Source organism: Adiantum capillus-veneris, chromosome 17 (genome assembly GCF_014529385.1).
Source record: "Adiantum capillus-veneris isolate H3 chromosome 17, ASM1452938v2, whole genome shotgun sequence".
NCBI classification, from domain to species: domain Eukaryota; kingdom Viridiplantae; phylum Streptophyta; class Polypodiopsida; order Polypodiales; family Pteridaceae; genus Adiantum; species Adiantum capillus-veneris.
Genome location: NC_140947.1, coordinates 62,019,748 through 62,035,566, shown reverse-complemented (window position 1 = coordinate 62,035,566; position 15,819 = coordinate 62,019,748). Strand labels below are relative to the sequence as shown.

General features: G+C 42.1%; 1 protein-coding gene and 1 pseudogene across 1 annotated transcript; one reads left to right on the top strand and one right to left on the bottom strand.

Moving 5' to 3' along the window:
• The first annotated feature begins 1,144 nt into the window (after positions 1–1,144).
• Positions 1,145–5,955, top strand: LOC147437359 (pentatricopeptide repeat-containing protein At3g09040, mitochondrial-like). The gene is made up of 2 exons (XM_086486908.1): positions 1,145–1,558; positions 2,657–5,955. Exon 2 carries the CDS (start codon positions 2,942–2,944, stop codon positions 5,159–5,161), a length of 2,220 nt encoding a protein of 739 aa, XP_086343034.1. The 5' UTR covers positions 1,145–1,558; positions 2,657–2,941; the 3' UTR covers positions 5,162–5,955.
• Positions 5,956–7,339: 1,384 nt separating this feature from the next.
• Positions 7,340–14,731, bottom strand: LOC147437358 (acireductone dioxygenase 1-like; annotated as a pseudogene).
• Between the last annotated feature and the right edge of the window lie 1,088 nt (positions 14,732–15,819).

Sequence of the window (15,819 nt, the reverse complement as noted above, 5' to 3'; positions counted from 1 at the left end):
GTAACTTCCTCCCAATCTTTCGGTCTCAAATTGCCTTTGTTTACATGAGACAATTGCTCTTCGTAGTGTTTAAGCAAGGTGGATGTTGCGGTCTCGTCCCACACTGGTATTGCCACACGAGGGCGTTTAACTCCCTTGGTGGACTCACTAGATGAGGTCACATGAGGACGCAATGGAACAAGAGTTGGGGTGAATAGAAGGCCTAACATTCATTGCGGGCATGGTCATAGAAGCCCTCATGCGAGGAGGCGTGAAGCCTTGGGAAATCAATGGAGCAAATATTGCAGGTGGGGGCCTTGGACATATGAAGGAAACACCAGGAACAACACTAGGATGGAGAGGGATGGTTAGCTGGCTCAATCCTATGTTCTCAATTGAGACCCTCACTCAATGAGCCCCCCCCAACCATCCTCCTGAAGCAACTGCGTAAACCCTAGGTCTTCGTTCAATCGTGTTTCAAACATTGTTTCGTGACCAACCAACCCACTAGGCTCTCTCATAGGAACACGCTCTTGGCCGCCTAACTCTTCCTCGTTAACCCTAACCATTCGTTGACTACCTCTAGGTCACTTGGGGATGCGCGCATTGTAGTGACTCACATTGGGTTTTGGCCTACAAATATCCCTAACAATCAATGACATGCATTCATATGCTCAAGCAGGAAAACATGCATTTCAACTATTGGGAGAACAACTCTAGAACCAAAAAGCAATTTAGAGAAGCTGACAAAACAAATTGTTTTCTGCAATTACATAAACCAATACTCATAAACCAATACATGATGCAAAAACCAATACTCAAGTTATCAACCACATTGCAGCAAAACTCAAATGTGCTGAAGCAATAGTGAGTGGGTCTGTGTGTGTAATCGAGCAGCCTGGGCCCTGGCAGTAGTTTGTGTGTGTTTTTCGGGGAGGGCGGAAAGAGTACCTCGATGCTTGCAAAGCAGATGAGCGCGAGCTTGTTGGAGAATATTCGAATTGGCTACACGAACGGCTGCAGTGCGAGCCTGTGGAGAATTAGCGAAGCTGCAGCGAATGGTTGATTATGAAGATGTGCAGCACGAATGGTTGATGGTGATGATGTGCAGCACGCAGGCCGTCCTGCAGATGCCAGCAAGGGGATGGAGGGCTCTTGCATTTGATTGGCCAGCCAAATATGGCATGGCTGGCTGGAGTGGGGGAGGCGTAGCTCTTCTTGACGAGCGGCCAGCAGAAAAGCGTATGCACGTTAGATTTTTTGCAGCAGGCCGGAGAGCTCAATGCCATGTGCTCACTACAAGAGGTAAGAGGGTAATGAAACAAGGAGCTTTTGATGGTTGCAGAAATGAAATGAATCTTGCATATGTGCTGCAATTTGATATGCGGCCCACATCTGTACACATTTTGAAGTTCGAGCAGATCCTCGCTCATTGAGGATTTACATGAGCAGCAGCTTGGGGTTCTCATGAGGCCTTCTGCTTCTGTAAGGGCATAACGATCAAATGGCTTGCCACCATCTCCACAATCAATGTGAGCTGGACTGCATCCCCACTGTTCACATCAGCGGCTCTGCAAAGGTCATGTTCTCTGAGTGGATATTTGTTCTTGATGCCTTCAAATGTTTGCTACAATATGACACCACGCGACCATAAGAATGCAAACGTTGCATTTGTGTAGAGCCCAAACTTCAGTTGAGTCTAGGCAACAAAAAACTGACTTGGATGTATGCTTTCACTGATAGGGAAGGTTACTACATGTGGGATGCAAAACAGTTTGGAAATTTGGTTGGTTCATGGTAATGATTACCTTGCGGTGCACATCACGCACATATATGAGGTCTCTTATTGATCAGAAAGATATCCTGCACAACATAGTTATCAAGGTCTCACATAATGAAATATGTAGACTTCTGAGGATTAACAATTACCGCTGAGCTGAATACAAAGAGCCACCAATGCGGCAAGACAAAGTGCAACACACATACGCGTTTGGTCAAGACCAAAGTGAATCTGATATCACACACTTTCAAATTTCCTATGTTGTTTAAGGTTGTAGTAGATTTATTCTAGCTTCTGGCTCCTGTATTTTTAAGCTTCCAATCAGGTAACGGTAACAGCTATGTTTTGACATTTGATATGGTCTATAGCCCTCAATCCAATCCCAAATCAAAGAAGAAGTCTGCATGCTTTCTCATCAGCTATTGAAGGTTGCTTGGTTTTGTGTATTAAATGGGCTTGTGGTTGCTGGCTCTGTTTTCTCAACAATTTGTGAAGATTGAGCTACGTCTATACAAAGCACCTTTAAGACAAGCTACCAATTCTGCAGAATGGGCATCTGGTTCTTAGAAGGTTTATTTGTGATCAAGAAACTGTCGTTCTGGGTGCTGGAACAGAAACGCAAATTGCAAGAAGATTTTAGATTTCGACAAACCGTTGCTATGAATCATGATATACACATTTACTGGTGTGAAAAGGCTTAGCTTGAGCTATATTTTACTATTTATCACGTAAGATTATTTTGCTGTGGTAGCATGAAATGGCACATCTTGTTTCTTGTTCACTCGCATGGTGAGCAGCAAACTCTTGCAGCTCGTGTGCAGGCAATGGGTATGATTTGATCTGTGTCTAGATTTATCATGGCAAATCATGATCTTTAAGTTTCTTGCTTTGCTGCAGATAGGAGGTTGCACAGTTGCTTTTCAAACCTTTGACACATGCAACAGTCAGGGGTGCTGCTCACATGGTTCTTTAACTCTCGGTCACAACCTGGTGCTGTTTTTCAAGGTGACTTTGTTGTATAATCAGCAACAAAGTCACTCTGAAAAGCAACATCCATTGGTGTATCTATGTAGATTGAGAATACATACAAGCTAGAACGAAGGTGAACCGCAATAGTCTCCTTCTGCCGAGGCTTCTCACAGCATAGCTCTAAAAGGGTTCTGATATGGCTAACCTTCGAAAATGAACCTCACAGACAGGAGTCTTGTGGCTGTATTGAAGGCATGTTCAAAGTCGAAGGACTTGAAAAAAGGTGTAATGGTACATGATACTGTTACCAAATTCGGTCTGCTGGAGGACAACGTATTTATAGGAGCCACTTTAGTGGATATGTATGCAAAATGTGGCTCACTACATGAAGCGCGACATGTAGTTGACAAGCTTCCCAGAAGGGATGTGGTTATTTGGAATGCTCTGATTTCAGGGTATACTGAACATGCACTATATGAGGATGCTCTCATATGTTTTGAGCAATTGCAACGTGAGGGTCTCTATCCAAATGCAGTTACATTTGTCTGCAGTTTGAAAGCTTGTGGTGGCCTGCAGGCTGCAGAAAAGGGCCGCATAATCCATGAAGAGGTAGTAGAAAATGGTTTGGTAGAAGAAAGTGTGTATGTAGGTAACATTTTGGTTGACATGTATGCTAGATGTGGTTTTCTTTTAGAGGCGTTGGAAGTTTACAAAAGGCTTCGAGTTAAAGATGTAGTCTCATGCAATGCTTTGATATCAGGTTACACGGAACATGGTGACACTAAGGATGCACTAGAGTGTCTGAAGCTGATGGAAGTTGATGGCATTACTCCAAATGCTGTAACGTATGTATGCAGTCTAAAGGCTGTTGGTCAGGCAAAAGACAATCTTATGGGCAGGGAAGTTCACGCAGAAGCTGCGAGACAAGGGTTGTTGGAGAAAGGCATTGCTTTGGGCAATGCCTTGATAGATATGTATGCAAAGTGTGGTTTGCTTGCAGAAGCGCAGGAAGTGTTTGACAACTCTCCATGTCGGGATGTGGTGTCCTGCAATGCACTCATTACAGGGTATGCTGATTATGAGCTTGGCATGGAAGCATTTATGTGCTTCAAACAGATGCAGACGGAGGGGATTGCACCAGATCCCATCACATTTGTTTGTAGTTTGAAAGCCTGTGGCAGCTCGGGGCTGATAGATGAGGGACAAGAGATACACGCTGAGATTGTTATGAAGGGACTGGTGGACAGTGACCTTCGTTTAGGCAACAGTTTAATTGATATCTACTCCAAGTGTGGCTGGTTTGAAGAAGCTCACTACATTTTTAACAAAATGCAAGCACGTGACATCGTTTCATGGAACACTGTCATTGCAGGGTACATTGAGCATGGCTATAGCGATGAAGGTCTCAGGTGTTACGAGCGGATGGACCTTGAAGGAGTCTTTATGGATGCAGTCACTCTGGTTGCTGTGGTTAAAGCATGTGGCAGTGCAAGAGATTTGGAGAAAGGACAAGAGATTCATGGGGAGATTTTAAGAAAGGGCTTGTTGGAAGTGGACCCTTTTATTGGGAGTGCCTTGGTTAATATGTATCTCATGTGCGAGGCACCTACTATTGCACAGGAGGTGTTTGATAAACTTCATATCCGGGACACAGTTGTCTGGAACGCATTAATTGCAGGCTATGCTGAACATGATTTCGGCCAAGAAGCACTGAATTGCTTTGAGCGGATGCAACTACAGGGTATTGCCTCTGATTCTGCAACTCTTCTTTCCATCTTAAAAGCTTGTTGTCATGTAGGAGCCATCCACAAGGGTCGCACAATTCATTCAGAGACCTGTGGGAGAGGATTTCAAGATGGGAGCATTGTTATTGGGAATACTTTAGTTGATATGTATGCCAAGTGTGGCTTGCTTGCCGATGCACAAGAGGTACTCCACAGAATAAAAGACCGAGATGTGGTGTCATGGAATGCTTTAATTGCAGGGTATTCGCTATTAGGACATGATACTATGGTGTTTGCAAGCCTGGACCGGATGGTAGACGATGGTATCAAACCAAATGAAATCACATTTACGAGTATTCTTAAAGCATGCAGTCATGCAGCTCTTTATGAGAAGGGCAGATCTATTTACAACAGCATGATCAAGGATCATGGAATAGCTCCAACAATCGAGCACCAGAACTGCATCGTTGATCTTCATTGTCATGCTGGTTACCTCATGGAGGCTGTTGAAATAGTTCAGAAAATGCGGAGCCCTAATCTCGTTGTGTGGGACAGTGTACTAGGTGGTTGTAAAAGGTGGGGAAATGTAGAGCTTGGGTTTCAAGCTTTTGAGAATTTTGTGCAAATGGATATGGATGATGCTGGAGCGTATCTTGCATTGTCCCATATCTGTGCAGGAGTTAGGATGGAGGAGGCAGCTTCTACTTAAGACAGTGGAGTTCCCTGTGGGTAAGTTTATTGACAAGATAGTTGAGATGCATAGATTATGTCTCTGGCTACTTGTTGACGCCATGATTTTGGATGATTGGAATTTGGAAGCATATTCATGTGGTTGATGAAGCAAATGCATATCTGTCGTGGCTTAACTTTTTTGTGGTAAGTGTATGTCTAGAACAAATTGTGGCGAAAAGAAGCTCTGTAAATAATGCAAATAGACGACTCTGCAAGAAGTTTTGGTAGGAGTAGAATCTAGCAAAGAAAAATCATATAACACTCATACATATGTGCAGTATTGATATGATTAGTCAGGATTTTAGCTGGTTTGAACTCACTGTCTCTTCAGGCGGGAATGCAAAGACATGATGTATTCCCCCTCTTCTTTTAGTTTTTGGAAGATGAAGAGAGCTGTAGTACTACGCACTGAGGGTCCCTTGAGAATGGGATGCTATCATCAGGTGGACATACAAGAGTCGGAAAGCCATCTGCAAGGAAAATGTACAGCAAGGTGCATAGAGGAATGAACATGCAACATGAAATAATTTGATTGCATGACATGATTTGTCACTAGTAGCCACTTGGTTCCTTTCAAAACGCAATAAAATCGTGCAATTAATGCTTTCGTGATATTAAGTAAATGATTAAGCACAAACATGAAAAAATAATTCAAAAAGCCAAAAGAGATTGTAGATGACAGCATATTTGGTGCCAACCATTCCCCTCACTCATAACAGTTGTGTATTTTTACTTTTATGTCTTTTATTGATTGATTGATTGATTTGGCTTATAGATAAAATGTTTGATGAGAGCTAGACACAATTTTAGCTTGCGCTGGGTGTATGGTTATGAGAACATGTCTGGTTACCATGAACTCCAAAGAGGGAAAAGCAACAAAATCCACCCTTTCTGAGCAGAGCATGCTAGAGAGAGAGCTAGAGAGCGAGAGAGGCATTAATGCTAAACTGAGAGCACCCTTTTCCTTAAAAGTACCAGATCAAGAAGCAATACATATGAGCAAATAGAATGGCAAGCTAACGTGTCGATGCTTGGATTGCAGCGACGACAATGTGCGTGCGCTCCTCTATGAGCTTCATTATCCTCCCTCTTAACCAGGCCACCTTGTCTCTGTAGAATTGCTCGGTGGTCTCGATCAATTGAGATGCCCTGCAAAACTTTCTGACCCCCAAAAGAGCGTTTTCGGCCTCTCCCAAAGCAGCTTCAACCTTGGCTATCTCACCATCCATTGCACACAGCATGGTCTCTCCTATACTTACTGTCATTCTCTCTCTCTCTCTCTCTCTCTCTCACACACACACACACACACACACACACACACACGCACGCACGCACGCACAGTGACACACAAACATCGGCTTTATATTAGAGCAATGGCTGCAGAGCGTGAGAATGCCCTCGGGATCTTGGGTTATTCGACCTGCTCACTCAATGATTTTCAAGTCTTTACTTGAAGTATTAAGCCTACCTCCCTCGGGATCAAAGACCACTTGGTGTTAAGAGCCCCGCCCCACTACTTAGAGGGGCTGCAGCATATGCTTCATAAGAAAAGCCCATGACTGGAAGATGCAGGTAAAAGGCATTCAAGAAGACTTCACAAAATAGGAGTTTGACTACGAAGGAAGCATGTTGCTAGAGCAATCAATAGCAAATTGTATCACAAGAGCACATTCTTATTGAAATGAGTGTTTGTGATAGCAAGCAACAAGTCATAAGGAGCTTAATAGCTACATAACCATCATAAAGCAAGAATTTGCACAAGGTCTAGCGATTTTTCATATCTGAGGAAGGAGTGATAATCGAGCAATGAGGTATGCTCATAATAAGACACATTCTAGTTCCAAGTTAGGTTTACACAACTAGTCTTGGTGGGCGTTGCTATATAAGTTCATGAGTTGTAGAGTGTAGACTAGAATTACTTGACCAAAATATTAGTGGGTTATCTAGCAACAACCTCCAATCTAATAATCCTCATGCTATTGCATGTGTAGTTTTTGTCACATTGATTGATATGTCTATAATGCTAAGCAATTGTGTATGTAGATATCGTGCAGAGAGAATTCGTTGTATATAGTCAGTTGCATGGATGCCAATATATCTTGGATGGAAATAGAGGTTTTACAAGAAGTACAAGTCGTCCATGAGTATTTTTGACTTATGCATGTTCCAAAGCACCCAACAGTAATACCAAAGTGAGGACAGCAAGAGTGTCTATTTCATTCGTCTGACGACCTCGTTTATCATTATATGTGAGGTCTGTCTCCACACAAGAGGGAGATATTTCTAGAATGTGAGCAAGAGTGTCGTACCAATCTCTATACAATGCAGTAATTTCTAACAATGATCTAGCATATGGACGGTGAGCTAGTTTCACTATGGTTGCAGTTCGTTCCCTGGCTTCTTGATGCTTGGATTTCAATCTTCTAGGCCTTGAGAACTTCATGCTGAGACCTAGTATGGGGGAAACGAGGACATATAGTATGGCGTCAATCATTTAGAGGTAAAGTAAAGATGCCCAAGGTGCATTCACTACTATATTACACCACATGCATTCACTACATGTGCATTCACTATTGTAATACACCATGTGCGTTGGCTATTAACTATATACAAAGAGTTGCATGTGTAGCTAACATGTGTAGATGTTGATCGACATCGAGTGTGTAGTTCTGAAAAACGACATCCAAGTAAACCGAACCAAAGGAAGTAATGTACAAAATTATAAAACAAGAAAATGGATAAAGCATCAATGAATTGCAACAAAAAAATGAAGTGTTTTATGTTGAAGATGATGAAACAGGAAATAGAAGGAAGACAGCAACTCAGAGTAGGAAGAAGATGGAGAAGGAGAAGACACAGAGCTTGTGTACGAGATCTCTGTAGTCTGTCTCTCTGTATTGGAATAATAGTGTGTACAAACTCAGAGCAACAAAGCTTATATGAAACCCTAAGAGATAAGGTGTCCTTTCACACCGGATGTCCAGGGGAAAAAACCCAGTGGGAGAAAAGTGCCCCTGGTGAAGCGCGTATACACACTAACACTACTACATGTCTACAAATCCCCCCTGTAGTGATAGTGTGAATCCGTACAAGGTAGTAGATCATCATGTGTATGACAGTAAGCCCAAAGCTTTTCGGAAAGCTTCAAACTTTTCTCGTGATAACGCCTTCGTAAATAGATCTGCAATGTTATCCTGTGTAGGACAGTAAGTTAGTGTGATCTCCCCTGCATGTAGCCTTTCCCTGACATAGTGGTAGTGAACCTCTATGTGCTTTGTTCTTGCATGAAATACTGGATTCCTTGCAACTGCCATAGCACTCTGACTGTCAGTGAAAATGGTAGTGGGTGCCTGTTGACACTCACAAAGATCTGCCAATAACCTGCGTATCCATACACAATCAACTGTTGCCGTGAAAGCTGCCCTGTACTCAGCTTCACAAGTTGATGTAGCCACTGTGGGTTGCTTCTTGCTTAGCCAAGATATACATGCATTTCCCAAAAAAAAACAATTGCCACTTGTGGAATGTCGTGTGTCAAAATCACCAGCCCAATCTGAATCGCTGTAACCAAGAAGCTGCATAGAATTGTGCTTTCCATACATATCCCCCCTTGGAAAGAACATGGCAAGATTAGGGGTACCTGAAAGGTAACGAAGTATGCGCTTCACAGCCTGCCAATGATGCATACCTGGGCTGTGCATAAATCTGCTTGCTTGTGAAACCCCAAATTGAATGTCTGGACGAGTGTTGCCTGCCAAATATATCAAGCAACCAACGGCTGCTGCATAAGTATGTACATCAAAAGGTTCTCTAGCATCGTGCATGCTCAACTTTGATCCAGTTTCTATGGGTGTAGAGATTGGCTTACAATTTTGCATACCAAACTTGTCCAAAATGTTTTTTGTCATACCAAGCTTCATATGCAGTAATGGTCTTCAAGGCACGAGTAGGACACCTGTTCAAAACATGTGCTGCACAAGCAACTGCCTCCATCCATAGCTTATGAGGCAAACTCTTAGCCTTGAGCATACATCTAGCCGTCTCCATTAAAGACCTGTTCTTCCTTTTTGCAACACCATTTTGTTGTGGTGTGTATGGCATAGTGCATTGGTGTTTAATGCCTTTCTTTCCCAAAAAATCCTTAAATGCACCTGACATGTATTCACCTCCTCGATCGGTACGAAGAGTCTGTACTTTGCAACCTGTTTCATTTTCAACCATGGCGACATAATGTTGAAAAACTGCAAACACATCTGACTTTGCTTTGAGTGGATACAACCAAGAAAACCTGAAAAAGTCATCAATGAAGGTCACAAAATAAAGGCTGTTTCCTATAGATGGCGTCCTCATAGGACCACATACATCACTATGTACAAGCTGCAACTTTCGTGTCGCTCTAACTGAACCATCCTGCGAAAATGCAAATCTGTGCATCTTTCCAAGAACGCAACCTTCACATACATGTCTTGGTGGCATCTCCAATAAAGACAAATCATGCACCATATTATGACGTTGTAAAGTCATCAAACTGCCATAACCAACATGCCCAAATCTAGCATGCCACAACTCAGCATCCTGCATGGCCCGAGTCTTTGTTTCTGCAATACATACCTGAATATGCTTTTCATAACGATCTAGCACAAATAGTCCATTGTCTGGCGTACCTGTAGTGATAAGAGAATAACCATTCTCTCGATCTCGTACAACACATCTGTCATCCTCAAAAATGACCCGAAGACCATTTTTTGCAAGAGAGGATACAGACAACAAATTCTTCTTGATCCGTGGAACATATAAGACATATGGCAAGCATAAATCTGAACCATCTGAAATGGTAATCAAAATCTTACCAACGCCTTTGATTGGATAAGAAGCATTATTTGCACATGTCACCTTCTTTCCTGCTGGAGCTGCATCCAATGAACAAAACAAATCCTTCCTTGAAGTAATATGCCTGGATGCACCACTATCAAAGTACCAAATCATTTGTGTTTTGTCAACACTGTAAGCAGAAAAATCTGAACATACTACAAAAGCATAAGAATCCTGCACAAAGTTTGCAGACTCTTCTTTAGCTGTAGAAGAATCACCAGAAGCTGAAACAACCAAACTTGACTCTTTCTTCTTTTCTTTAGCAATTCGCTTTTTACACTCACTAATGTAGTGACCAGGTTTCTTGCAGTAGTGACATTTACCTTTCTTCTTGGACTTGTCGGAATCACCTTTAGACTTCTCTGAAGACTGTCCTGCACCAGACTTGGAGTGATGAGAACTCTCTTTACCCTTGTTTTTGTTCTGTACAACAAGAGCATGATCCATACCGTCCACCTGTAAAGACTTGTTCTTACGTGACTGATCCTCCTGCAATAGCAAAGCCACTAACTCTTCAAAATGAAGAGGGTCAGGATTAGCTCGCAAAGATAGGTCAAAGAAGTCTGAAAAGTCAAATAAGATGGTGGTAGTGAATTGAGTGTTTTGGAAACCAAGTCCTTCTCTGGAATCACTTCATCAATGCTAAGCAATTGCTCTTTAAGATCCCTGATTTTTGTAAGATGCTCGACAATATCGTCACCTTCGTCCATCTGTATTTTGTCAAGTTTTTTCTTCAAAAACTCTATTCTGGCAGCGTTTCTTCCTCCAAACATAGCTTGCAGAGTGTTCCAAGCATCCTCAGAAGTTCTACAAGATCTGATATGTGGTGTGATTGTCCTCTTTATGGTTAAGGCAATCACTGCCATAGCCTGTGCATCTTTAGTATCCCATCTCTTTTGCTCTGGAGTGACTTGTGAGGGTCCTGCACCAATAGCTGCACCACGACCAGGCGTGGCAGGTGCAATGCTACCTGGACGAACTTCATCTCCAGATACATAATCCCACAATCCTTTACCAACCAAAACATTTTTGGCCATAAAAGACCAAAGAGAATAGTTGGTACCATCCAATTTGTCTTCGGATGTAAACGCACCAAAAATCTCTTTCTCCGTAGATTGAGCCATACTGTAGATGCACACAAGAGAGCAAAAGAACCTCCAAGAGATTCACAAATCTCCTCTCCAATCCAAGCAAAACTCTACACAAAATCTCAGCACAAAGCTAAGACAAGCTGCTTCCCAAAAGAACTGTTTACCTGAAGAAAATCTGTCAAAAAGCACACCCTCTTGATCTAAACGCCTCCGAAAAGTAACTTCTGCTACGCTGTTCAGAACAAAATTCTGAGGGCTCGAACGGCTTTGAAAGGGGGGTAAAACCCCAGGTCACCTTCTCAGAATACTCTCGGAACGTCGAGGATGCTCCCACGAGCAAATTTTCCGAAAACTGCCTGAAAACTGCGATTGCGCGCGAGGACGCGAAAACGCAAGTAGAGGCTCTGGAAATCACCAAGCTCTGATACCAATTGTTGAAGATGATGAAACAGGAAACAGAAGGAAGACAGCAACTCAGAGTAGGAAGAAGATGGAGAAGGAGAAGACACAGAGCTTGTGTACGAGATCTCTGTAGTCTGTCTCTCTGTATTGGAATAATAGTGTGTACAAACTCAGAGCAACAAAGCTTGTATGAAACCCTAAGAGATAAGGTGTCCTTTCACACCGGATGTCCAGGGGGAAAAACCCAGTGGGAGAAAAGTGCCCCTGGTGAAGCGCGTATACACACTAACACTACTACATGTCTACATTTTAATGACCTGCAATGACGTACTTGTGCTTTTCGATTGTCCAATTTGCAGGCCGATATTTGAGTCAAGCTACAAAAAAAGCAATGTAAATAATTAAGCATATTGTCTTGCAATGAAACGTTATAGATTGAAACTGCAAAGTATACAGTGCACGTCATACAAAATATGGTGGAGAGTTGGCACTGTGGTCTCTCTAAAAATTATAAGAAACGAAAGCTGTGCCCTGCCCCATAGTGCTTATGTGTCGCGCCAAGCAAACGCATAGGCATGAAAAATTGGATGCAGATAACGGACCTTGCAATGTCGTGGAACTGGAGTCGCGCTTGTGGCAATCGAAATGTCAAATATTGTGAATATATGTCCTCTCTATCATACACAAAACACGCATTAAGACAAATACATAAGATGTAGGATATTGATTAAGCTTAAAGAGAAGCAAATCTAACTTTATGTTCTATATCCTCTGGTCAAAATTAACTTCTCTCTCTCTCTCTCTCTCTCTCTCTCTCTCTCTCTCTCTGTTGTAATGTCTTCTTGCCTCCTTGCTGACTACCCACGTTGCATATTTATCCCTCTTTCTAACTGCACATCAAACTCTCTTTTTTAGCTACTTCGCCATCCATTATCTTTTTATTGCGGCTCATTAATGTTTCTCTATCCAAAACCATCAGCACCGTCATCTTCTTTGAAAGCGTGCTACTCAATATATTTTTCCTTGCTAAAATTTCATTATCTCCCTCTACTCGGCCGTCAACTCTTTATCTTACCAAGCTCGACCCCCAGCGGCGTCTTTCCTGTTCCATTTTCAAAATTTAACAACCCTCACGAAAAAAAAACTCCTTCTCCTGCTTGACGTTACAGCTAGCTTCCTATTTGCAGTGCACCCTCTCCTTGTCGACCATGCAGGATTGCCCTCTTTGACTCACATATCATTTTTTTTTTCTTGCAATAGACCATCCGGAGTGCTCGCCTTGAGCCGCAATGTGGCTTTTTCTCCTTCCAAGGTCTGATTCAAGCAAGCTTGCATCTGCCGGACAATCTGTTCACCTACCGCCTCCCCTATGCAAGGTCGCATGATAATAGGCGTCTTGAGTTCGAAGTCCCCATAGCGGAAGGCACCATATTATATTCACTCCACTCTTCACTAACCCAAATGCGGTTCTGATGAACTACTAGTATGTGACGCTCATGGGCATTAGTACGGGTGGCATTCTGCTCGATATCACACCATTCACCTTCAAAATGGAGCAAAAAATTAGCAATTACGAAGCCCATACTACCTTGCATTCAAGTGTCTATTGGGCATTGAGGCTAGCTATCACCAACTAGAACTTGTAAATGCCCCACATTATAATCCACAGGAGATCAACTTGTGGTTCAAGGCATTACGACGCCAAATTTATCAATCCATTTGACGTATGTTATTTCCAAGAGGTTTCAATAGCAATCTCACTAAGAAATGCACCGCTTGGGGGTAGATTATGTTAGTAATACCAAAATAATCTCCTTAAGAAATGCATCTTCTGAAGGTGGATTTAGTGCCCTCGTTGAGCTTTGCAATCTCAGAGTTGAGACCTGAGTGTAGAAGAAGGTGATGGATTGACAGCTGAGAGAAACGAGCGATGGACAAGGGGTAGAAATGGAAAGCTGAGAGAAAGGGGCAAGGAGACCTCGGCACTTCGTCTTGTGCAAGTCCCAAGACATGGTTTGTGGCACTGCCATCGCTTCTCTCTCTCTCTCTCTCTCTCTCTCTCATATTATTGGGAGGTCCTAAATTTCTTGTTTATATTCCTTTTGAGTAGACGTCCTCATTATATTACCAACGCACACTCTTACTCTTACCGGTTGTAACTTTGCAAATTCACACAGCTAAAAAAGCACTAAATCTCCTATTATATGCTTCTTATCAAGGATGGGCAAGGGAAGTTAAAATGCCGCCTTGATGTATTCCATTCTTGGTGGATTCTCATCTTGGGATCGATTATAGGGTGTCCATAGTGGCTCACCAAAAAATAATCTTATCGAGTATAAACCTTTGATAAATACCAGCTGGCAGTACAATCATATACGAATTTTTTGGTCCATATACGAAGCCACCGAACATCAAGATCTGTTACATCAAAAAATCCACTTCCGTCAAGGTCGTGGGGAGGGGGGCAGCCGATCGCAACCGTCCATCCCCTGTACTTTCTCCTGCAGAATCTAGTCAGCGAGCAATGGATGTCAGCCAAATCAACACATGGAATATGGAGGCATGCAGACCAATATTTGCATCCCAAATGAGCACGCGGAATCGCACCTGCTGTTGACACCTCAACAAGCGGAATGCAGGAGCATGGATTAAAGCAGGGCCTACCATATCAGCTCACGAAAAACTGGATCTGCCTGTCCCTTCATGACTGTCACCCATTTGCAGGCTGTGTGATGGACCCCCTCTCCCATGACCATTGACGGCTGGGAATGGACGTGCACAGACCATTCCCGTAATCAGAGCTCTCTGCCCGTCCATGATTAACGAGAATGATCACTGCACTACCATTCCTTACACCTTCAATGACGAATCATATTTCCTAATCTGTATGAATTTGTTCTTCAAAAAAACTTTTCAGTTTTGTTTCGTAGTTCGTGAGTTTGTCTAGAGCAACATCGCAAATGTCATGGTAGGTATATCCCCTCTCTTGTCTGATTTTGGCCAGCTTTGAATCCTGCTCGTAGATATCACCATCCAACGCCCAGTGCTATACTCCAAGTTCTGCAAGCTTCTCAAGGGAGACATATTGCTTGGGGACAAGATGATGCGGAAGTCGTTTGATCATCATCTGAGTCATCCATGTACCATGCTTCCGCAGGAGGCCTCTCAAGCTAGGGCACCATGCTTGCGAGTTGTGAGTTTAGAGTGGCGTTTCTGAACTTCAAACCTCTCTCTCTCTCTCTCTCTTGCAAAGAGTGGCCAGACACAAACCTGCAGACCAACTTGCGAACTGCTTTTGGAGAAATTTCAAACTGCTTTTACCTCTCGCTGGTGATGGACTTCAGCAGCTGCACGTAATGCCCAGAGCAGACTACTTTTATTTTTATTTACTTAGCCTTTTAAGAAAAAATTTAAAGCAAGCGCCCGTCACGTGGTGGCTTGTGCCTTCAAATTGAGCCTTTAATGGCTTACCAAGTAAAGAAGTCAATTAACAGAAGCCAATATGGAAGAGAATAAGGTACAAAGCACAATACCTACATTGAAACGAGTGAAAGGGTCACTGTGGTTTTTTAAAATAACAAAAAAATGATAAAATCATTAGGTTGAGTTTAACTAGAATTATATAAGGTAAATAATTGTTCAAGAATATCTCTTTTATTAAGGGACCGAGTTTCCTCCTTGCAAAGAAGCAAACTGGAAGTAATAGTCGAATTTTTGAATTTGCAAAATTTTTGAACTAAATTCTCACATATTTCACTATTTTTTTCTTCCCTTTACCATGATTTGCTCATTTAATGTGTGTGTATATTTATATGTGTGTGTGTGTGTATATATGTGTAAAATAAATAAATGTATGTATTTGTGTATGTATGTATATGTATAGAATATAATATAATTATGCAAGGTGAAACTTCACTTTGGCATTCTAAAAGAATAAAATGCAAGTGAAGTCAAGCCGTGTAAGGATGTGAAATAAAAAAATTCATCAAATATTTTAAAATAGAAATAACATTTAAGGTAAGTCTCCATCATGGTACTGAAAACAATGAAAATATGCCTAACCCAACACAACACTAAGGCTTCTTTTAAAAAGCCAAAAAGCAAGCTCTATTGTCTAGATTTTTGACATCTTTAAAAAAGAGTACCCAACACAACGACACAAGTGAGAAACAAAACATATGCATATCCAAATTTAAATCAAATGAGCATAGCAAATCAAGAACTTTCCAACCTCCTAACTTGGGCATATGTACATAAAATCCAACGATAG

Excerpts from the sequence above, each read along its gene's own strand:
- LOC147437359 (XM_086486908.1), top strand. The coding sequence starts at position 2,942 with ATGAACCTCACAGACAGGAGTCTTGTGGCTGTATTGAAGGCATGTTCA.